Source organism: Ctenopharyngodon idella, chromosome 6 (assembly GCF_019924925.1).
Source record: "Ctenopharyngodon idella isolate HZGC_01 chromosome 6, HZGC01, whole genome shotgun sequence".
Lineage (NCBI taxonomy): Eukaryota > Metazoa > Chordata > Actinopteri > Cypriniformes > Xenocyprididae > Ctenopharyngodon > Ctenopharyngodon idella.
The window spans coordinates 25,946,587-25,970,814 of NC_067225.1; the positions used below are offsets into that span (position 1 = coordinate 25,946,587).

The 24,228-nt window shown below is 35.3% G+C and overlaps 3 protein-coding genes across 7 annotated transcripts in view; 2 read left to right on the top strand and 1 right to left on the bottom strand.

Moving 5' to 3' along the window:
* The window catches only part of sema3fa (sema domain, immunoglobulin domain (Ig), short basic domain, secreted, (semaphorin) 3Fa), a 45,983-nt gene extending 42,202 nt beyond the window's left edge, over positions 1 to 3,781 (top strand). For both annotated transcript variants that reach the window (XM_051897806.1, XM_051897807.1), the window contains 3 exons: positions 347 to 414; positions 533 to 666; positions 1,948 to 3,781. In XM_051897806.1, the coding sequence (XP_051753766.1) occupies positions 347 to 414; positions 533 to 666; positions 1,948 to 2,382 (637 nt within the window). In that variant the 3' untranslated portion in view covers positions 2,383 to 3,781. The remainder of the gene's footprint in view (positions 1 to 346; positions 415 to 532; positions 667 to 1,947) is intronic.
* A 702-nt stretch (positions 3,782 to 4,483) lies between these two features.
* Positions 4,484 to 13,565, top strand: gnat1 (guanine nucleotide binding protein (G protein), alpha transducing activity polypeptide 1). The gene is made up of 8 exons (XM_051897813.1): positions 4,484 to 5,872; positions 7,575 to 7,617; positions 7,762 to 7,903; positions 9,516 to 9,673; positions 9,811 to 9,939; positions 10,135 to 10,264; positions 10,392 to 10,545; positions 10,770 to 13,565. Exons 1-8 carry the CDS (start codon positions 5,767 to 5,769, stop codon positions 10,958 to 10,960), a joined length of 1,053 nt encoding a protein of 350 aa, XP_051753773.1. The 5' UTR covers positions 4,484 to 5,766; the 3' UTR covers positions 10,961 to 13,565.
* edem1 (ER degradation enhancer, mannosidase alpha-like 1) lies at positions 9,478 to 24,051 on the bottom strand. Of its 4 annotated transcripts, XR_007930691.1 has the most exons (13): positions 23,421 to 24,051; positions 22,551 to 22,623; positions 21,706 to 21,809; positions 21,224 to 21,395; positions 20,952 to 21,135; positions 20,653 to 20,827; positions 20,125 to 20,245; positions 17,677 to 17,847; positions 17,508 to 17,581; positions 17,326 to 17,422; positions 16,994 to 17,155; positions 9,843 to 9,958; positions 9,478 to 9,663 (listed from the first exon to the last, which is right to left on the bottom strand). XR_007930691.1 is itself a non-coding variant. In XM_051897810.1 (12 exons), the coding sequence occupies exons 1-12, from the start codon at positions 23,882 to 23,884 to the stop codon at positions 9,655 to 9,657; spliced, it is 1,806 nt and encodes a 601-aa protein (XP_051753770.1). In that variant the 5' UTR covers positions 23,885 to 24,050; the 3' UTR covers positions 9,531 to 9,654. The 4 variants fall into 4 exon arrangements, 3 of the variants coding, with proteins under 3 accessions (XP_051753770.1, XP_051753769.1, XP_051753768.1); XM_051897810.1 differs by lacking the exon at positions 9,843 to 9,958 and having other exon boundaries at positions 9,531 to 9,663; positions 23,421 to 24,050; XM_051897809.1 differs by lacking the exon at positions 9,478 to 9,663 and having other exon boundaries at positions 9,829 to 9,958.
* Between the last annotated feature and the right edge of the window lie 177 nt (positions 24,052 to 24,228).

Below are 24,228 nucleotides of genomic sequence, written 5' to 3' on the forward strand. Positions count from 1 at the left end.
AAACATGGCGGAATACCACAATACATATAAGTATTTAGCAGGACATTGTTAGGCTTCATTATTTATGACAAAATAAGCTAAACGCCTGCACAAAATATAATAGCATTGCAATATAACAGTGTAATATTACAGTGGCTTCATAAATGAATTAAAAGCAAAACATGCCTGATGCACATTCTTTGTTTTTAATTTGAGTTTAAAACCTTAATAAAAAGAAAGGTACACCTGACGTCGTCAACATGACTTCCCGACTCGTAAATACGGACTTCCCAGGAAGGACTTGAACTCACCATAAATTATAAGATTTGTTTGAATTAATTTGCTATTGGTCATTTAAATCTTGTAGGCGGAGTCGGAGGCAAGATGTGAAGTATGGCAACCCTATAAGACAATGCAGGGGCTACAATTCCAATGGTGAGCAGCCAAAAAAAAAAAAAACAATGATATTGATGAGTAAAACTACTTTGAAAGAAGTAAAAGAATTCTTTTGATTTTGGTTATTTAGATAGTATTTTGTTTTAATTCCTGCCAGCTAATAAGAACACATTGGAGTCAGTGCAGTATGGAGTAGAGGGAAGCACGGCCTTCCTGGAGTGCCAGGCCAGATCTCCTCATGTGTCAATCAAGTGGCATTTCCAGAAAGAGAACAGTGATAGAAGGAGAGAGGTATGGATGGCATAATGCCTTGTTATAATTGTTTGTGAATTTTGTGTCATTTTAGTCATGCCTTTATTGCATTTTAATTATGCATTTATTTACTGAGATCTTATTTGCTAAATATAATCAATTTATATCATTTTGTCAAAAATCATTTAGTTTCTGTGTATATAAGCAGTTGCTATGTGCAGTGTTATACTCTCTAGAAAACAAATATTAAAATCATCATTAAAACAAAATTATTTCTAAAACTAATTTAAAAAATGATTATGTAATAATCGGATTGTATTTACCATACAGCACTAGCCTCTCATACCTTATTGCTTTTATAGTACGGTTACCATACAATACAAATATTAAAGCCAGAAATACGTGTCAATGCAACTTTCATGAAGTAAACTTTCACTAAAGCCTTCCTTCCGCCGGAAAAAATAGTCCCTGACCGTGAACAGCAACAGAAGTTACATTTTCACGCCATTAGATGCCAGCAAAGACTGTCTTTATGAGTGTGTCAGTCAGTAGCGAAGACTTTTATATTGAAAAGACTGAATTGTTTTAAAAACGGAACAAGACGCAACTGACAAATGCTTTGACTAGCGCTGTCAGTCACGGGAAAACCCCTTAAATGTTAAGAGGACAAGATAATACATTGGACATTTAAACAGATTTTTTATTATGAACATAGGACTGACCTGAAGGATTTGCTAAATCTGAATGCAGATAATTAACTCGCTCACTCGATCTTTTTCTCACAATACTCTTCTACATAATACAGTAAGCTTTAATGAACAATATCAATTGAGAACATACAGTTTATGTTGCTAAGAGTGGTTGCTAAGGGTGTTGTGTAGTGATACACAGAACCATTGGGTAAACTAAATTTAAACAAAATTATTTCTAAAATTAATTAAAAAATATACACTCCTTACAAAACAAATATAAAAAAATGTAAATAATAATAACAAATTTTAAAAATATATATATATATTATTGAATTTTTATGACCTCATGCTAGTAGAATTTGACCAGTTACAAAATATTTTTAAAAAATTTCATTTTGTAAAAGTCCAAGCAAGCTCCTCCAAACATTTAATAGATGATCATTTGGAAGCGTAAAATCATTTGGAACTAACTTTAGGGGGTTTGTTTGCATTTGCATGAACTGTATTTGTACTGTACAGATATGTAGTCAAATTCACAATTGACACAATGAATTAAGAGAATTCTCATTAATATAGATTTTAACCTAAAATCTTCGTTCATTATTTTTCAACAACCCATGTATTTCAGATCCGTTCTGATGGGCGCATTGTTCGCACGGAGCAGGGTCTCCTCCTGCGCTCTCTCCAGCTGTCTGACGGAGGGGAGTACCAGTGTACCTCCACCGAGAAGAACTTCAAGCACACGCTGGTCAAACTTCAGCTAATGGTTCTTTCCGCCCGCACCGTCAACACCATCCAGACTGAATCCAGCGCTCCGCCTGCGCCGCCTCTCCAGTCCAGTGCCTGGACGCCCAGCGCAGAGCAGTACAAAGACCTGCTGACCATCCTCAGCCAACCAGAGATGGGCCTCATCAACCAGTACTGCCAGGACTACTGGCAGATGGGGGATGACCCCCTAGCCAGTGCACACAAGAAGAAGGACCTCAAGGAAATACAGAAGGACCTACGGAAGCCACGGAACAGGAGACACCACCAGGAGCAGAGCAGCATGGCTGAGACATGAGAGGGAAAAATATCCCACTCCATCCAAATGGAGATTTCCCTGCCAGACTTGAGGTGGACCTCAAGGTCTCTGACTGCCACTACACACAAAATATTCAACGTATACCCGCAACCATTATGGCCGAGGAGAAAATAAACAGTACGTTTTTGAAAATGCATAGTATTTATTGTAGGCTGTACATAGTTAGATTCTGTGGATATCTTTGTATGGAAATAGAGCAAAAAAAAAAGTTTTGTGTATAGATCTGTGCAAATATTTTGTTATCATTGTACTTCCCTTCCAATATATTTATTACAATGGTATTCACATCATAAAACATATTGCGACTGTTATCATAAAACTTTGTGTATATACCACTAACCGGATAGTTGGACATTTGAATCTGATGGACAGTTTGACTGCACTTGATGTTTTGATACCAGAGCTATGATGGGACTCCATTGACTTTTAGCTGGGCACGTGTTCTCACTCTGCAGATGTACGGATAAAGGAATTTCGGCGTATATTTGGTGCATCTGAGTATTCTGTGACCTCCCAAAAGACTTTGAAAAACACTCATCTTTTAATCTTCTTGATCTTCCATATGTTGCTATGCTAATGTGTGTTAAATATAAAGTCGTTTCTGTGTGTTATATATTTGGTTTATTATTAATTACAGCCTCCTGTACAGTATGTACATCACTTTTTTTGTTCTTTTCATTTATATAAATATGTACTATTGCACGCAAAGAATCTCAAAAAGCTGGGGGTTCAAAACCTGTCCATCTCTTTGTAGAGCAGAATTGTTTAAAATTGTTTTGTTTTTTGTTTTTTAAAGCGAATCTTAAATATGAAACTCTCCAAACATTTTATGTAAAATAACAAAAACAAAAAAACATTTAATAGGTGATCATTTGGAAGCGTTACATCATTTGGAACTAAACTTGTTTGCGTTTGCATGAACTGTATTTGTACTGTACAGATATGTAGTCAAATTCTGGATATGTTGCTGTGTTGCTGTATGGTCTTTGACAAAATGAATGGAGAGCAAGAGCGAGAGACTGTTTTCTGAAGACAGAGGACTTTGTTGAACTAGTGATGGAATCAAGCACAATTACCTTACGTGTGTGTTTCACCTCCGTTGTGTTTTCTCAGAACACACAGCAAACAGGCTGTGTGAAATGGTTGTTGTAAATGTTTTTTTTTTTTTTTTTTTTTATTTGTAAAAAATTATTCATCACTGTGGTTTGTTCCCTTGTTTTGTCTTTTTTTTTTTTTTTTTTTTTTTTTTTAGAATATTCTAATGTGAAAAAGATCCAGAATTAGATGTTATAAACAGTTAATGTTCTAGTAATGTATTTTTATGTTTTCTTTTCCATCATTGTCGTTGACTAATTAAAGTTATATATTTTATAACAAATATAGGTTGGTCTTTCTTCAGAAATGTTATTGGGTATATATTGTACTATATAATTGTAGTCTTAATGTTAGATTGAAAAAGACATGAGTTTACAGTGTATAAAAAAGCAATAGCTTCTTCACTTTACACCAAAAGTGGATTAAGGAAGCTGCTTGATTTGAATATTTTATGAACTGAGAAAATAGTACATTATTTGAGAACTTTACTTTAGGGTCATTCACAAGATGAATGATAATGAAGTGTGATTTGTGCCTCAAAATGGCATTTTCTTTAGTACTAATACTAAAGCTCTCGTTCCAAACATGCTTTCTGCTATTCATAAGTGACAAAAATGGCTAAAATGGTCTTAATTCGCAAATGTCATACCATACGGTATAATTTTAAATCAATATTTGTAAACCTTTAAGTTAAAAAAGTTTTTAAAAAAAATCAGTAAGACTTTAGTGTCCTCGTTACACGTTACATGTACTTACTGTAGTAATAACAGTAAATTATGCATAATTACAAACAACTAACCATAAACCTAATTATATAGCAAGTAAATGCTGTTAATTAAATGTATAATTACACTGTAACACGGACACCTTAAAATAAAGTGTAACCAATAATTCTGATCACTGAATTGAAAACATTTTTGGTTACACTTTATTTTAAGGTGTCCGTGTTACAGTGTAATTATACATTTAAGTACTGAGTAATAATAATTAACTACATGTACTTACTATAGGGTTAGGGTTAGGATGAGGGTTTGGTTTAGGGTTAATTGCATGCAATTAACCCTTAGTTATTACTACAGTAACTACATGTAACAATTACACTAAAATAAAGTGTTACAACTTTTTTTTTTAAAGCACTTTTTTGTTACTGCAGCATTGTGACAAATTCTCAAAGTTGGAAAAAACATCTAGAAATGTCTTTATTTCAAAATTCTTTGAACTAAACCAAGATAAATCTATCAAATAATGTGACGGTTCATTGTCCTGTTAATAAATTGTTAATACTCAATAATACCCAGATGTACGCAAACACATTTTTAACCCAGTGTAGCCAATGAAATCTTTCTTAGCACTCATTTTTTTAGTTTTTTTTTTTTTTTTTTAAGCTAAACTAAATGTTTAGCATGATAAACGTGATCATATAATTAAACATTACTTGCATTAATGGTTCTTTCAGGTATACATTGAAATGAATATTGGCTACTAATGAAGTACATCAAAGAAAGTGTTCCTGTGATGCCTGTGGATTAAAATGTATCAATCTTCAGATTGGGGTCAATGAGCTGTCAGGTAAAAGACTAAAGCTCTTTAAACGCTGTGCTGCACTCTGTGTACACTACATGGAAAATGCGAACTGATTCTGATGACTACAGTGGGAAGGTGAGATTAGAATTACTCATGGAGATTGCAGAACTTCTTCACATTCAGTCATTTTATTTAAAAAAAAAAAAATCTTTGTCTATTTTGAAAAGTCAAAAATTTAGGCCATACAGATGCAATTTGCTTTCATGATATCAAGCATATTTTTATCAGAATATAGAGAGAGAAAACCACAATGGCAGGCAACACGAGACCCATTTACTTCTCAGTCTTCTTCTGCCTTTTCTTGAAAAGCATAACATGCATCGGTTGATGACAAACAATTGTAACATTCATAATATCACATTACACCACTCACACAGTCCTTTTTAATGTGCTCGTGAAGACACTGGTCAGCTTAGCGCCTTTTGCTGAGCGCAGCACCTTCTCCCTAAATCTGAGGTTAGATGACCTCTCCATGCTTTGAATGCCTTCTGTCCTTGTTCTTCATTGGCCCCACCAACCCAGGTGGTCAGAGACATCCCCAAAATCCCTCTAAGACTCGAAACAATTCACCAGGTCACCAAGATCCAGTCGTGGTGTGAGCTGTATCGTTGACAGCACCTGGAGGCCTCTGTGCAAGCGAGTGGTTATCCAGAAGGACTTCTTTTTTCCTAATCAAGAGTCAGTATGGGGGCCGGGGCGAGCGCAGAGGAGAAGCACTCCAAGGAGCTAGAGAAGAAGCTGAAAGAGGACGCCGACAAAGATGCCAGGACCGTCAAACTTCTGCTGCTAGGTAACAACGCATGAGGGGACTCAAATGATTGTTCAAGTCAAACATGAAGAACAGCTAATTTGCTAGATTTGGAAAATGGTATATTGCAGATTCGTTGTATAGCCTTCCCATTTAAATCGTCATAATAAACAGGCAATGACTGAACTACATTTTATGTTTTATGTAATTTCTTTGCTGTGATATGAAAGAAATATTAAATATCTAAAGCTTACATACAAGAAATAAGCTAATCAAAATTTGTCTTACTGAAATTCAAACCAAAGTAGTGCTAAATAAACTGGGGACACAAAATTGACCGGATAGTTTATAAAAGTCTCTATATCTCAATTAAATAATTTCAAAACATTTTTCAAGTATGCATGTACATTTATAACTGCCCGTGTCTTTGTCCGTGAAGTGATGTGGGTCAGGGTTATGGCACATCAAGCTTGAAGGGGCTTAAGACAAGAATAATAAGCCTCAAGCCTCTTAATGTAATCCACCAAAAGATAAACAAAGACAGAGGGGAGAAGAAGCATGTATTCCGGCATTAATTCACTTACGCATGCCAAAATAAATCAAATATTACTGTGCAACTGTTCTAAACAAACATCTGCAGTCTGACAAATCTCAGAGGTCCACTGAGGTTTTACCCCTCAAAACACTGGCTCAATGTAGATTTATGGTTTTCAGCCGGGTATTTGCAGACCTGGAGCTCAGTTGTATACTGTACAACATATTGTAAATTGTTTTATATATATATATATATATATATATATATATATATATATATATTTTTTTTTTTTTTTTTATGTGGTATGTGTTAATGTTTTAGTGAAAATTCTGATAAAAAAAAAAAAAAAAAAAATACCCTTTTTAATATTGGGGGTCCCTGGATTGGTTGACAATCTGATTTCATGATGACAGATTAAAACAAACAGAAACCAATTCTCATCACACTCACTTTGGCAGAATACAGCACTGAGAGTTTTACTGTTAACTCAGTCTGCTCATAATTGAGCACATAATTTCAGAAATGTTATTAATACTCTCCATGAAATCCTTTCAAAACACTGATAGAGTTTGTCTCATAACTTTGGTCTCATGATGTTTATTTCTCCCCTTTATAGCATAACTTGAACAGTCTACTATTACAGTCTGGAATCTCAACTTCATAAAATTCACGCGCCTGAGTCGCATATCACAGAGAAAAAAATATATATAATTCATATACTTCAGTTCAAAAGTTTGGGTCAGGTCATTACGATTGTTTTTTTATTTTTTATAAATAAATTTTATTCAGCAAAGACACATTAAATTAATCAAAATGGACAGTACTTTTATATTATAAAAGTATAATATTGTTGAAAATTTCTATATTTCAAATAAATGCTGTTCTCTTCTTTCAGTTCATCAAGAGTCCTGAAAACATATATCAGTGTTTCCACAAAGATATTAAATATTAAACATAACATGGTAATAAGAAATGTTTCTTGAGTGGCAAATCAGCATATTAGAATGATTTCTGAAGGATCATGTGACACTGAAAACTAGAGTAATGATGCTGAAAACTCAGCTTTGCCATCACAGGAATAAATTACATTTTAAAATAAAAAGTTATTTTAAATTTTGTATATATATATATATATATATATATATATGAATGAATGAATGAATGAATGAAATAACCTTAATTAATTATCCATTACTATTTTCCTTTCAGGTGCTGGTGAGTCGGGGAAAAGCACAATTGTCAAACAGATGAAGTAAGTGCCGAGAAAACAAACATGAAAATACAATGAATTGGATTATGTGAGACTATCTTCAATAATGATTCACATTAAGTGCTCTTTTCTATTATAACCAATTAATAACTACATCAATTAATTGTCAATTATTTTCCATCACAGAATTATTCACAAAGATGGTTACTCCGTTGAAGAGTGTATGGAGTTCATTATCATCATCTACAGCAACACCCTGCAGTCTATCCTGGCCATTGTGAGGGCCATGACCACACTCAACATTTCCTATGGAGATGCTTCTGCACAGGTGCTCTACAGCATTCATTAGCCATTTACAGAAATAAAAGGTTACAGTATGGAATATACAGTTGGTGACACCATGGCACAATGATGATATCAGAGGGTAATACCAGAGTACTGAATGATTATCGTATGTTACACCTAGGTTATTTCAGGAATACCATTGTATTACCAATGTACCACGGTATTGCCCATGCAAAAATATATCAGGAGTGTTTAACTACTATGTAGTTATATCAAAACAAATGTATTATAGTAATTACAATAACTGGGTTATAACTAGGTACTAACCCTGAAGCTACCCCTAAACCTAACCTTAACCCATGTAGTTACATTCCCCCAGTACTTTCTTGAGTAAGTACACTGTAAGTACACATACTGTAAAATAAAGTGCAACCGAACATATTGCACTCATGTTGTGTTGCAAAAGACTTTGATCGCACGCTTTGTTACAGTATGTGCACTTACAATGTACTCACAGTGTACTTACCCACGAAAGTACTGAGTAATGTAAGGTAACTATAGGGGTAAAGGTTATAGGTTTAGGGGTAGTTTCAGGGTTAGTACCTAGTTATTACCCAGTTAGTGTCATTACTACAATAAGTACATAGTATGTACATGCGAAACAGGAATGTAAAATAAAGTGCTACCAACACTATTGAAGTGGGATACGGGTAAGGTTAGGGACAGGTTTGGTTAGGTTTAATGGGTTAAGGCTTTGAGGGGTCAACATTGTAATTATAAATGTAATATCAGGACTTTATTACAGATGTAATAACATGTAGGTACTTTTAAGTACAATGTAAAAACATGTTTTTGAGTGCATTGTATCAAATGATTAATATAAATTAAGAAACATACCTCAAACATATAACAACCTATAGCTAGAATATGGTAAATGTAACAGACCTACGTAAAAATGCATAGATGTCCCACATTAACCGAATTCACTCTACATAGTACACAATGTAATATAACTCTAAGGTGTTTCATTGGTGGGTTTTTTTGTTGTTGTTGTTGTTTTAAATCTCCTGCCAATTGTTCTTTCATCAAAACCATAATGAAAGCAATTTGATAGCATATTTGTCAGATTATACAACAAAACAATTGTTTGTAATAACTGAAAGATTTACGAAATTAAATTATTATGAGAGGTCATGAATGATAGTCTCTTTCTTTTAATAGTCTCTTTCATGTCTATCAAAGGATTATACAGGATTTAAAGGGATAGTTCACCCCCCAAAAAATGAAAATTCTGTCATCACTTCCTCACCCTCAGCAGAAGAAACCTGTATGAGTTTCTTCTGCTGAACACAAAAGAAGATATTTTAAAGAATGTTGGTAATCAAGCAGTTGACGGCACCCATTGACTTCCATAGACTTCAATGGCTACCGTCAACTGTCTGGTTACTAACATTCCTTAAAATATCTTGTTTTGTGATCAGCAGAAGAAAGAAATTTATACAGGTTTGGAACAACATGAGGGTGAGTAAATGATGACAGTATTTTTATTTTTCTCTTTAAAATCAGAGCTCTCACTCCCTCACTTTCAAGGCGTTTGTGTAGCAGCTAATGCTTAAACACCTTTAGATACAATACTTTTTACCTGTTTCCTGCAGGATGATGGAAGGAGGCTGATGCACTTAGCGGACACCATCGAGGAAGGCTCCATGCCCAAGGAGCTGTCAGACATCATCCTCAGGTTGTGGAAGGACTCGGGTATCCAAGCGTGCTTTGAAAGGGCCTCCGAATACCAGCTCAACGACTCTGCCGGATAGTATGGACCCCTAATTAGTCTTTTAAAGCATTAAATACCAGTTACCAAGGCTTTAATGTCCAAGATCAAAATTATCTTTGAAATTTTAAGTATAGGACAATATTGTATTGATTCTCTATCTCTACTCTATCTCCAAGCTATCTGAGTGACCTGGAGAGATTGATCCAACCTGGCTATGTCCCTACTGAACAGGACGTCCTGCGATCAAGAGTGAAGACCACCGGTATCATCGAGACCCAGTTCGGCTTAAAGGACCTCAACTTCAGGTACACTAAACAAAGTCACCTAAAACACAAAGAGCCTCCTCAATGATGACAATGGCATGAAGTTAAACTGCCCAACCTTCATCATCTCAAGAATCAAAGCGAGAAAAAAAACATTTTTAACAATGTAAAAGTTTCAAGAACAACTGAATAAGAATGGACACCAATGTCATATTAACTGATGTTCTTGATCTGCAGGATGTTTGATGTGGGCGGTCAGCGCTCAGAGAGGAAGAAGTGGATCCATTGCTTTGAAGGTGTGACCTGTATCATCTTCATCGCTGCATTGAGCGCATACGACATGGTGCTGGTGGAGGATGATGAAGTGGTAAATTTTCATTTGTGGTCCAAGAATGAAACTAACTAACCTAACTAGAAGTTTTACATAAACTACAGTATTACTTTGGTGCATTTTAGTAACAGAAACCTTGTTTTTCCTGTACTTTCAACCAAAGAACCGAATGCATGAGAGTCTCCACCTGTTCAACAGCATCTGTAACCACCGTTACTTTGCCACCACATCCATTGTGCTCTTCCTCAACAAGAAGGATGTCTTCTTGGAGAAGATCAAGAAAGCTCATCTGAGCATGTGCTTCCCTGATTATGATGGTGAGACCTCAAAACAGCATCAATATAACCAGAAACAAAAAGCTTGATTCTTTAACATACATGTTCTTAAAAATGACATTAACTGAACATCAACAAATTTTCAGTGGAGATATATCATGGAACAAAACTTCTAATTATTAAGAACCAAATGTCAAAATGAGGATACTATTTCTGTGATGTGATATGCGAAACTATGCTAAAAATATAATGCATACCTCTCTCAGGTCCCAACACCTTTGAGGATGCTGGTAACTACATCAAGGTGCAGTTCTTAGATCTGAACTTGCGACGAGACATCAAAGAAATCTACTCCCACATGACCTGTGCCACAGACACAGAGAACGTCAAGTTTGTGTTTGATGCCGTAACAGACATTATCATCAAAGAAAATCTCAAAGACTGCGGTCTCTTCTAAACAAGCCATTTGTTGGAAGAGGTGAATATATTGTTATAGTAATATAATATGATAAGTATTGCATTATGTTGTTCTAGCATATCAAACATCAATACAATTTCTATACGTGCATAATTAAAATGTCATTCTTCTTTTACAGAGTGGCTTAATCAACAAAACCCAATACTGACCCATTGCCCCTTCTCATTTTCCTCCCTGGGTAATGAGGAATTCTCCAACACACACACAGATACACACACACACACACACAAGGGAATTGAATTGATTGCATATAGAAGAAGAAATGATATTGTTGCAGTTGGGATATACATTTGATTAAACACTCTGCATTTAATTAAATATCAGAGCCTAATACATATTCATAGCAGCAAGTCATATATAACAACACATGCAGCATCACACTGTTTGAAGACCTGGCTCTTATGAGGGGTGTTTGGGGTTTGGCCCTGTTAGTTTTTCGCAGTGATCTATCCTGTAGATTTGCAACTACATGCAGCTGCAAACCAAATAACGAAACTTCTGAAACACCTGCATATGCACTTCAGCATAATGTTTTGCAAGAGCACATTATGAAGAGTATTTCAGTTATATGTTATAGCAGGTACTAACTGTATAAAGTTCATACTTAAGCTGATTGAGAAAACTTTACTGGGATGCAAAGTTCTGTTATTTACAGAGGGGTTATATCATGTTATGTCCCATGATCAGAATCTCTATGTAAGACAGATGACTTGGATGAAAAGATAGCTTGTAATCATATTTCAGTAAGATGCTTAGCTCAGGAGCACGGTTAGCTAGCTCTGAGACAAGAAACGATGTTTGAGTGAATTGATTAAATTACAACAGCGAATATTGATTAAAAGGGCACAACTGACTGCAAAACCATAAACATCCATGTAAATGTAAATTGAATGAATAAAGCTTCTGTAGAAAAGACTGAACCTGATGTGTTTGTCCTTTAAGTGTCCTGGTTGATGATGGGATGATCGGGTGTGCTTACATAATATATTAGTATGTTATTAATAAATATTGATTATATTTACAGTACTGTGCAAAAGTCTTAGGCCACCACCAGCTTTGTTGTTTTAGGAATGTTTTAATGACATTTCATTTTCAGTCTCTTTATTACGATACAAACAGAAAATACAGGAAATATGTACACAAAATGTAAAAAAAAAAATGTTTCTTTAAACAAAAATCAGTATTTAGTGTGACCTCTTAGACTTCTTCCATTTTCTCAAAAATGAAACTCGGAGAAACTTCTCATCAGATTTTTAGTTTAGTTTTCTTGGCCTTCCAGTACTTTTTTTTTTTTAGTTTTCGACAACCGTGTAAGGGGAGGTCACTAAATACTTGCCACTTTAGCATATAAAAGCTGTTTTTTTCTGATTTTTTTTCTGTTTTTTAATACTGCATACAAATTTACTGTATTTTCTGGTTATATTCTAATAAAGACAGTGAGAAATAATTATATATGGTCATTATATCATTGCTAAAACGGTGGCCTAAGACTTTTGCACAGTACTGTATATACATTTTATCATCAATTTACTGATTTATACTTATCTTATATTTAATTATAATATTAGTTTATAATTTATTTCCTAGCATATACACCTTCCATAACATTAATTTAATTTAGAATTATTTGTTTTAGTAATATAGATTTTTTTTTATTATTAATTCATATATTAAAACAATTATATATGCACATTTAAAGATATAACAATAATTAATATAATAAAATATAATTTTAATCATAAATATAAATTATATAATAAAAACACATTTTATTTTTGTTTAATTATATAAAAAATATATTATTTAATTATTTATAAAAATGGGATGCCCCCTAACAACATTATCTGCAGGTTTATTAATGGATCTGTTCCAGTGGCTTTGTATTACAGTGTTATAAATATTCTAAACATATTTATATTCAAATATTGGGGGGTTAATTACAGTTTAAACTGTGCTTATTAGAATGACTGTACAGTTTCACTCACTGATGTGAAAAAGATTCTATTTTGTGCCTTTTGCAGTTTCAACTCAATCATGTTAGACTGTCAAACAGTTTCGTCAAGTCATGTTTTTAATTTTGATTTGATAAAATGCACAGTGTAGACATCCACCTTCGTCTCTTTGGACTAAAGGTTAAATTACAATAAAATCAACAAGCAGATCAACATTAATCTAATCAACTTTAATTAGAATACTTGTATTTGATAAAATCAAATCTGAATAAATATCAACCCCTAATTACTGAGAGTATCCTCCATATGTTCCCCAAGGAAATTATAATTTGTAATACAAACGAAATGAATTCTCTCATAAGAATGCTGATCACACTCAGAATCCCTTATTTTCGACTTTTGTTCAGAAAACATATGCACCAACATTTAAGCATTAAAAGAGAAAAAGTTAATGTTACTGACACATTACATGCATATCACCTCTGAGTGACTGCATTATGGCAAACTACTGATCCTGAGGACTGAAGAAAAATGAAAATGAAATTTGTTAAAGGCACATTTTTTTTTTTTTTTTGTTAAATAATGTAATATTTGGTCCAAGATTTTTGTTACATTGTTTGCTTGTTTGTTTACACACAAAATAGAGGAGTGGAGAGTAATCACTAGTTGTCCAGACCTAATTGAGAGAGAATCTAGGGCACTTCCTCGATCTGCTGTGCGAAATGTACCAAATTATATGAGGTTTGCTCTGTCAAAGTACATGAATGAGTGGAGATTTTAAACTTACCAAACATGTATGCTACGTGACCTTTCTAATTTGATCACAATACACTGACAGCAACAACAGAATGGGTACAGCTGGAAATATGAAATCATGCAATGCACTAAAAAAAAAATAGGCCACAGTGTTCTACACCTTGCTAAACCAAGGTGCAAAATGAACAATGAATATATGAAGAATGTGTCATATTGCAAAGTGAAAAAAGTCATTAGAATGCAGTTTGATTTGTAATAAATGAAGCCCATCTGTTGTGCATGTTCCTGAAAGGCGTATACTGGATGAACAACTGTTTTTCTAGTATAAAGCTTATTTGAGAGCTTGTTCCTTGAGAAGAAAATCTGAAACATTCATACCATCTCTCAAACCATTAGAGCCCTTTATAATACTAGGTCAAGTTTCATTAAACATGGCACTGAAGAAAACGTGTAACACACTGAGTGTAAACACTCGATGCACAACGCAGAAGCCGATCTTTCCCCATGAATAAAAAACAGTTTTGCAATGTATTTTACGATTCTGAAGAGTCAAACTTCCCTGAATGTACTTTTTTTATGCTGTGGACTCTGCTGGCTGGATCTGAATGTAACCGAACCCAGTCCAGCTTAAGAATGACACTTCCGTGTACACAAAAAAAAAAAAAAAAAAATCATAATAATTCAACACCACAACAAAACATACTGGTTGATTTGTTGACCAAATACCTTGCCACTCCATGTGCAAAAAGAGACTGTAAAGTTCTCTGATCGGAGAGTTTTTGAACCCCTCCAGGGGGTTTGTAAGTGTTGAGACCTCCAGGGGGCAGTACTGATGTCAGGACAGCCCCACCATGTGGTCTATTTGCCTCATGTATATGCTCTTTAGAGGAAGGCCATAACGTCTCTCTTCAGGAATCCTTTCACACTATTGGACAAATGAAAATATGTCATTCTTATTTCTATGACCACTTTCAAGATTTCATAATGTCCCTGACAAAATACCAAATTAAACACTTTGAACAACATTAAAATGTTGTTTTTAACTTAAATGAGTTGTTTATATTTTCAGATTTGAAAATGTGCCCTAAGACGCTGAACAAAGAAAACAAAAACAAAGCTGGTAATGGCTGATTGTAATTCATTAATTAAAAAAAAAAAAAAAAAAAAAAAAAAAATTAAATTAAAGGGGTCATGACATGGCAAATCAAATTTGCCTTTAGGCAAGGTTTTTGTACCATTAAAACATTCTGCAAGTTTCAGAGCTTAAAATGTCCCCCCAAACAAAGCATTTATTAAGCTCCAAAAATGGCTCGTTTTGATATTGCAGGATCTGTGATGTCACACAGGCAAATACATTTGCATATGACTGCCTCCAGAGCAAGACATCAACAAATATATATACACACATCATCACACCATAGGCCCCACCCACTGGCATTCAATTGCTTAACGACTGACATTTGCCTATACCAGATGAGAGTCGCGTTACATTGAGCATTAAAAAAAAGTCGAGTAAAAAAGCAAATAGAACTCAATATAAACACTGACATGGTCTACACTGAATTAGAGGTCTACAAAGAGTACCCGAGACCCGAGGACCCAGGTCCCGACCCGGGACCCATACGGGTTCGGGTCTATATTTTAAATAGTCAGCCGGGTCCGGGTCGATCATCGAGTTCCCCTATTCCTATTGTGTGCAACAGTAATGCAAACAAACTTCAAATCTCAGAAACTGCTTGCAGCCTTGCACACTCACATTTAAATAACATATTTCAAATCAGCAACAAAATCTGAGATGAACTATCACATGAATGTTTTCTATGACTCTCAAAAATGCGTTTAAAAGCTTATGTTTCAGGTTGCTGCAGTTAACGCGCATGTGCAGTCTCAAGCGAGCCCACTTTCTTTCTCCTATTTTTATGAATGAACCATCTTGTTATATCTAAAATTTTGGTCAGACTCGATCACAGTCAGGTACAAGGGAGAAGGCTACTATAAGTAAGACAAAACGTTTTATTTTTGCAACTTGTTTATTGACTTATTAATAGCCATTTGCTGTGGAATAGACCTATGTGCCGATCGGGTCCAGTCGGGTCTGTGTCTTCCCGGCCGGGTTCGGGTCCAGCTTTCAAATAATAGACGGGTCCGCGTTGGTTCCGGGTAGTACATTTATGGCATTTCTCGGTTCTGCACGGGTCCGGGTCCAATTTTCAAAATAATAGTCGGGTCCGGGTTGGTTTCGTGTAGCACATTTACGGGTCTCTTCGAATTTTTGGACCCGTGAAGACCTCTACACTGAACACATTATACACATGCGTATCTTGAGACTGTTGACAACGGGACAAATGGAAGAGTGAAAGAAAATTTGCTTTGACGCATCCAGTATAAACAGATCATTTGCATCTCTCTACAGACTTCAGAAGGGTCCCAGCATCGGAAACAAATGGATGGTTTATTTTAATTGCGTCCCAGATCGCATCAGAGGATCATATGTTTATTCGGAGCCTTTTGTTTTGGAAATGAGGCACAGTGTAATGGAGAGTTTGCAAAGAAAGTTTTGTTGAAAGATGAAGAAGCCAACTGAATTGGATCTGACAGCAGCTGCATCACAAAGAGTAAGTGTGATTTCATAATGCTTTGTCTGTAAATTACAGTTTCAAATGGATGTTTTCAAAACACTTACTCACAGTTTTCTATGCAATGACGTTAGCCAATCATAACAGTGGCCGTTTACTGACAAGCCCTAAAGGGGCCGCCCCTTAAAAACAGATCATTTCAGACAGAGGGTCAGAATGGGGGTGAAAATAATCATTTTTCAGCATATATGTTTGTCAAAAAATGTAACATAAGTAAACTTCAAAGAACATTAAAAAAAAAAAAAAAATCCATGTCATGACTCCTTTCATTCACATATTTTCACTATTAGTGCAGTCTTAAGAAACTATTTTCAGTGAATGAATCATCATTCACTTCTAAGCACTGAATCCTTCCTTTATAAATGAGGTGACTGCTTTTTTTTTGTTGGGTTTTTTTTTTTTTTTTGGTGTTTTTTGTCTATAGCATGAGAAAAATCAGCATTTAAGTGAATATCCATAAAGGGCAAGTTGTGAAGGAGCACATAATTGACTGGACAAGCTGTCTGAATGAATTTACACCTGAACAAATATAATAAAAGATAAAAGACTTTCAGATTAAAGACGTTGCATTCATGAATGACTCAAAAGATTCACTGGGATCAAAGAGTCACTTCTATTTATATTCATAAATGGGGCGACTGTTAGTGTGTATAAAACCAATTTCTTACGTTGCTTATGTTGGCTGGGGGCTCTTTGTTGGGCTCTTCACATGGGAATTGCTCTTCCCAACTTTTCTCTCTGAAGCGTTGATCTATCGGCACTACATGGCCTTCTGTAGTGAAGATGTACTTATTCTCAGACTTGTGCAGCGGGTTGTCTTCATCAAAGAGCTGTAAATTATTGTAAAATATAATTTAGTGATTGACATGGCAGCTGCATGAAACTTGACAATGTTTGATTGATAAACATGACTGACCTTGTTTATAGTTTATAAAATGACTAGATATAAGTGAGAATAGAAAAATTTAAAAGGGAGAACATATAGAAACAGACAACTAACCAAAAAAAGGTATTTGCAGGTTTCGCTGAGGAAGAAACTCTCCATGCGATCTTCTTTGGACTTATCCACCACATGATGGAGAGTGGCATAACCACACCTGAGAAACAGTCAAACAAAACATCTGTCCTGAGAACATGCCAGTATCCCAGTCAAATCACTTCCTGACATTTGAATCCACATACCTGACTTTAGTATTTTTTTCGAGGCTTTCAAGAATGTCCATCCCAACATGAAGATAAAAAGGATTCTTGGTTGCCTGTAGAAAGACAAGTTCATCGTTAATTGTACTGTAATGCTGCAGAGTTATAATCTGGTTATAATCCAAAAACAGCAGTTAGAAAAGGTTTGTACCTGATAGAGCAGGTATGTGGATTCCACTAGTTCAGGTCTTAAAGGGTAGAAGAGGACATCTGGGGCCTGAAGCTGCCAGTTGTATCTCTCAGGAAGAGCCCCGAAACGCTTCCAGATTGCATAGTAGAAGGCATGAAGGCAAATGGCGTTTTCAATATCTCCATTCAAAACCTGAGCAACAGAAATGTGTCCTTGGTTAGAAACCCTGGTTAATGACCTGAATGAAAAAAGGCTATCAGCAGGTCTAGTTTTAGTTCAACAGTCCAAAGTCCAGTTCTGTATGCGCTAGAGTAAAGTAATATCTACAGATATAACTGAAACACTGTTCAACTAGTTGAACAACTGAATTTTCATATTAGATCAGAAAGTTTATTACTAAGACAATTGCTTTGTTATACATAGGCAGCTGCTTTAGAGGAAATAGAAACAAAACTTCATACATAAACAGGGAGCATATGAATACTAAGCTAACGACACAATACACACATTTTTGTTTTGTTTTTTACTTTTGAAGGGGAATTTTTTATAATTACCTTATTAAAATCTACTTGAATCTGTGTATCTGTGTTGTTCAAAATCAAATACCTACATTTAACCAGTTACTTTAATCAATCACAATTCTAAAGACTGTTATGAATGAAATTTTTTCAACCATCAACTAAAGCCATTTTTTCACTGCAAAGGTGGAACAGAATCTGCATCAAAAAACATTGAAGTCATTATAGGGGTGAAGCTGCAATATCATGACAAAATCATTAAGGCTGATTATTGCTGAGATTAACTGTACTGATGATTATTAAGTCGACAAAGTTTTTTTGGTGGGGAGAAAGGACATCATATTCTAGCTTAAGACAAAACAAGCTAAAAACCGTTAATGAATTTTTTTATTGCTTTTTACGGATTAGAAAAAAAGACTTAACATTGGTAATTTTATTAGCATGAAAAACAAAATGGTTATTCAAACTGGGAATATAGCTATTACATTAAGAAAGTGATCAAAAGAATACAGAAGCAGTCCATGACCTCCATGACTAATTGTGAGATATGCACTTTCGCAAAAACTCCCCATATAATCTCTGAAACTGTCTATACTGCAAGATTAATCTTTTACTTGCATCTTTTCTGAATTTTGTTGTTTATGATAAGAGAGAATTCGCATGAGTTCAGATTTAGAATTCAGTCAGTGAGCGTGTGCAACCCTCATTGCATTTGCTCAGTGACGAATCACAACACCTCTGATTGGACAATGCATTCCTAAGCTCAACAGAAACATGTGTGGTGTGATTGGCTATAATGCTCAACACTGCAAACTACGCATAAAAGAAAATGACTATAAATATGATGTAACATGAACAAATCTACTGTAAATGTAATGCCTCAATCTTCATATTTATAGGCATCGCTTCATATTACGGTTAGACTATTTTCTTTGACTACTTTCTAGTCTATGGTTAGACTAATTTCTTTATTTGATGTCTTTCAGGGGGGATAAAGCCTTCATTCATGCCACTAAGACAGTCTACAGATGGTGGCACCAGCACCTGATTTGGTGGAGTTGGGGGGATTTTTAATCAAAAAGTTCATTTAAATTTAAATTATAAAATTATTATTGTTTTGCATTAATAAGTGCAGTTTCTAATAATATTACATGTTTGTTTATTGGAAATATGACAGTAAAACACTGAGCTTGAATTGAGAAGCAAATAAAATTAACTTTTATTAACAACAGTAATGTACAAAAACTTCATTTTTATAGGGAAAATATTCTACTCTTATAAAATGTACCATTGCTTCTTTGATGTTTTTCATATGCAAAGGAAATGGCAGCTCTTGTCAGTTGGGCAACATGGTGGTTGCACCACTCTAAAAAAAAAAAAATTTAGTCGCACCGGCAGGAAAAAAGGTCGCAGTCTGGAGCCCTGTATATACTACCTGTCAAAAATGTTTTAATGTTTATAAAAGAAGTCTCACCAAGGCTGCATGTATTTGATCAAAATACAGTAAAAACAATAATATTGTGAAATTTTATTATGATTTAAAATAACTATCAATGTTAAAAACTGAGCTGCTTATTATTTTTATGGAAACTGACATTTTTTTCAGGATTATTTAATGAATACAAAGTTTAAAAGAACAGCATATATTTGCAATAGAAATCTTTTGTATTAATGTAAAAGTGTTTACTGTCACTTTGGATCAAATTAATGCATCCTTGGTGATTAAAAGTATTAAAAATAAATAAATAAAAACTTACTGACCCCAAACTTTTTAATGTTAATGTATATTATTGCTTATTATAATGTAATAATGCAAGGTTTTAGAACTTTTTTTTCTTGATTACTTAAGATCTAAGGCTAGACTGTATTTAGAATGTACTGTAATTAGATGATATAAAGACAATAGAGATTGAACGAGAGAAGCAGGAGACAATTAAGACACAGTTCAGACCTGTAGCCCAGGGAAGAATGCCTGCAGAGAGTCAATCCATGTGTTCATGATCTGTCCATTAAACATGTTCACATTCACATAGAGAGGTGGGTCGCCCTCTCCTTCATTACAAGCCTCTCTTCTGTAAAAGGTAAAAAAATTAAAAGTGCACAATTAGAACCAGGATTTGTCAACAAAAGCATAAAAATAGTTTAATAAGGAATCATTAATGCACACCCTGAGGTGTGAGGTGTCACGCTAGAACTTCTGCATATCTGTGTAGCTATATAAAATGAATAAAAACCTTAAAATGTCAGTCTAGACCTTAACCAATCTGAATGACGCATTCACATCCAAGAATGTTTATAATGAATTAACTTGCAAGCAATACACTCATTGGCTGCAAATCATGCCAAACAACCACAGATTCCAGGTGACACACTTTATCTGCAGGTGGTTAGAGACCCGCATGCAAACTCCTTTGGTCTTTGGAAGCTCAAACTGCAGCCACAAGCAGCTGTGGTCACACATGCACATGTTTATAATCACCCTCTTCTCAGGTGACTCTGAATGCTCTCGTAAGCTGCAGAGAACATCCTGTAATCTTCTTTCTCTCCAAATAAGATGTAAGACTTGAGGAGGTACTCATAGAATGAGTCCATGCCAGCACCAAGACCGCTCTGCTTCCCCACCCACTGACCAGTCTGAATGTTCACCACATTCCCTGGAAAAGGGACAAAAGTATCATCACTGGTCAGACAAAGGCATGTGATCACAAATAAAAGATAAGAAGGCCTGTAGCCTGTAGTTATTGTTTAAGGAAGGACTACAAACTTAAAACCACTTACCCAACAGCCCAGTTTCATTGCTTCTTAAGTTCCACAGAGCTTTAACAGCCCGCCGGGCGACCCACTCAAATGTAGAGTCGCCAATCAGACGGCTAAGAATGCCAAACTCCACAAGCAGAGAGCCCGCCCCTGCCGTACACGTCTCATTAATGCTGTCAGGAGGGACACCTTTCTTTAAATTCACCTGCACAAAAACATGATAAGATACAAATGTCAAATGCAGCAAAAATTAGGCCATGTCTCTAAAATAGCTCTTTGTAAGTAGGCCTGACCCTGGGATAGGGGATGCCTGTGCTAGTGTTCTCAAAGGCAGGTAGCAGTCGAACAGCTAGGTCATGTGCCAGGTGCAGCAGCTCATTGTCATAGTCCTTCAGCCCTATGTCCCCAAATGGATGTCGTGGGTCAGTCAGCAGAATATGGGCCGAGATCAAACTGCCAAGGATTCTGAAAAAGGGAACAATTATTTCAGTTACTTCCTCTGTGCGGAAATAGGTAGTTAACAACAAAGATGCCGTTTTGAACACTTTTTTTTTTTTTTTTTAAGTGTGAATGGAAACAGTAACAGATCAGCCTCTACACAAACCTGACAAACCTCTATAACATTATTTCATCCATAGAACAAAAAAGGAGAATGTTCATACTTCTTATTTCCATACAATGATTGAATGAGAATGGATAGATTTCCTTTTTTAACTAATCGTCTCATGAGGGTGTTGACATTTTACTGACTGAATAAAAGAGGGAAATACTGCACCTAATGTTGGCCTCAAAGACTTGAACAGTGGAGTCCTTATCAAAAGAGACTGTCTCAATCACCAGCTTAACAGCTCGATGGAACTCTGTCACATTTCCAAGCACCTGCAGAAATGGAAAACAAACATGGTAGTACATTATGCATCAATGTACAGTACATGTTTATGACTTCTGAATTAAGCTGAGGTGACCCGGAAGTGAGGAATTCCTGAGATTATCTGTAATTAATAGTCCTCGAACAAGACAAGTTTGTATGGCCTCATCTTAACATCTGTTGATGTGGATTTTTATTTAAATAGATAACTCAAAGTTAATCGTAGGTGCAGATAAATTAAAAGTTGATTGTTGGGACACACAGAAAGCTGCTACTCCCTCTTGTAGTGAAGGATTAAGAATTGGCCTTATTTATGAAACATGGCCAAAACTAATTTTAGCAACAGTTAAAAAAAACGACTGTAATTTATGTTGTAGAACAAAATGTGAAAGTCTTTTTAAGTAACACAAACCACAGACCTTATTTTACTCATAAATCATAAACCAGCATCTTTGGGAGGGAACCCTGTGCTGGATTTTTGGACTATAAACAGAAAGGTTCACATTATTTTATTTTTAGAAGATTATACTATTGAGCAGTTCAGCTGATTTTTGTTGCAAAATTAGACAAAAAAAAAAAAAAAAAAAAAAAAAAATCACAAAACATACTTTACTAATAGTATGAAAACCAAACAAATTATTTTAAAATTAGAAGGCTTGTGCAATTATCAGTGTTAACTAATTATTTCTAACTCTTGAGGACTAAATAGAACTGATTTAACTTTAAGTCATCTGTTTAAGAGGCCGACTTACCAACAGCGTATCAAGAGCATCGATGAGTGTTAAAGAGTAGTTTCCAAGGACATCATTGATGTTGATATTTGACCTAGGTGAAACACACAAGCAAATATATCCTTAGGTCCATTAGTTTTTGATATGCTGTTATTATTCAAATACATTGGGTACATAAAACCAAAAAATCTGTGGTGCCGGATATGAAAGAGATATTTCTCCTTTTCCATGCCTTAAAGGGATAGTTCACCCAAAAATGAAAATTGTCATCATTTACACACCCTCAAGTTGTTCCAAACCTGTAATAGTTTCTTTCTTCTGTTATATAAGGAGATATTTTGAATAATGTTGGTAACCAGACGGTTGACGGTAGCCATTGATATCCATAGTATTTTTTTCCTACTACGGAAGTCAATGGCTACCGTCAACTGTCTGGTTACCAACATTCTTCAAAATATCTTTTGTGTTCAACAGAAGAAAGAAACTCATAGAGGTTTGGAACAACTTGAGAAAAAAAAAAAAATCATTTTTGGGAGAACTATCCCTTTAAATGTCTACTACCCACAGACCTTGGGGCTGTCTTAAAAAGTTTCTATTTGTTGCTCATCTGTTATCAAGTGACTAAAGGAAAAAGCTTGATTAGCAACATATTTTGGAACACGTGCATTTGATTCACAGGAACTTCTTTACCAGAAGCAAAAGTAATAAAGAAACTCTGAAAAGTGTTGATGAATATATTCATATACACAGGTCATACAGATATCAAAAGATCCAAAAGCAAGGATAATGACATTTTACAGCACATTTTAAGGTGTGTGTGTCTGTGTGTGTGGTTTAATGAAACGTTAGATAGACGTTTTAAAGGTTGCTATGGATTAGTCAATAACTTACGGATTGAGCACGTCAGGCCCTCGACCTTCACAAGCTATAGGGTTCAGTTCATCCTCTGGAAAGGCAAACTTCATGTAGTTATCATATCCGAAATAAAACATGTCTCGCGCCATTCCCCTCATCTTCACTTTCAGCGCGTCAGGGAAGGAGCTGTACTTTCGGTCATATTCATCTCTGCCCTCCTGAAAGAAGCTGAGGTAGGATTTCTTTGGTGAATTCCCATTAATCTTGGAGCAGGTCTTTGCTTGAGGGTTTCTGTGGTCGTACATATGCTGTGGCCAGGCGTTAGTTTTGACGGTAGCTCTCTCGCCATCATTGAGAAGTTCAATTTTATGCAAGTTGAACGTGAATTTAATGGGGAAGTCAAAGCCCCAGCTGGGTCCCAGTCCAAACACTAGCCACACCGCGCAATTCAGCAGCACTCTCAAAACAAGAAGACCCACGACTATTGACCTCCATTGCATCTTTGCCTTCTGTCGGCCTTAAAAGTCATAATTTACTTCGACGTTGCGACTTACCGAAGCGCAAAAGTAACAGTTTTCCTCCTGCTTTCAGTTCTCAAACACTTCCTGTCAACAAACCAGCCCCTCCCTGATCCTCAACGCTGATTGGTCAGCCACCGTCAACGTCATGAGGGAGAGGGCGAATAGTTGATATAGGCGTAACTCACACACGCAGTAAGCAGCGGAGATGTCGTGGCAGCTAAAATAAAAGCATCCCTGCGTTTCTAAGCCAATGAGAAAATCACATGTGTGATGTTACGGAGTACATACAGTCTTATATTGAATGTTTAGTTGTAACAACTGTT

Excerpts from the sequence above, each read along its gene's own strand:
- edem1 (XM_051897808.1), bottom strand. The coding sequence starts at position 23,884 with ATGCAATGGAGGTCAATAGTCGTGGGTCTTCTTGTTTTGAGAGTGCTG. Across the intron at positions 21,136-21,223 it reads CAGGCATCCCCTATCCCAGG|GTGAATTTAAAGAAAGGTGT; the intron begins GTCAGGCCTACT and ends GTTTTTGTGCAG. Across the intron at positions 20,828-20,951 it reads CAATGAAACTGGGCTGTTGG|GGAATGTGGTGAACATTCAG; the intron begins GTAAGTGGTTTT and ends TCCCTTTTCCAG.
- gnat1 (XM_051897813.1), top strand. The coding sequence starts at position 5,767 with ATGGGGGCCGGGGCGAGCGCAGAGGAGAAGCACTCCAAGGAGCTAGAG. Across the intron at positions 7,618-7,761 it reads ACAATTGTCAAACAGATGAA|AATTATTCACAAAGATGGTT; the intron begins GTAAGTGCCGAG and ends TTTCCATCACAG. Across the intron at positions 9,674-9,810 it reads CTCAACGACTCTGCCGGATA|CTATCTGAGTGACCTGGAGA; the intron begins GTATGGACCCCT and ends TCTATCTCCAAG.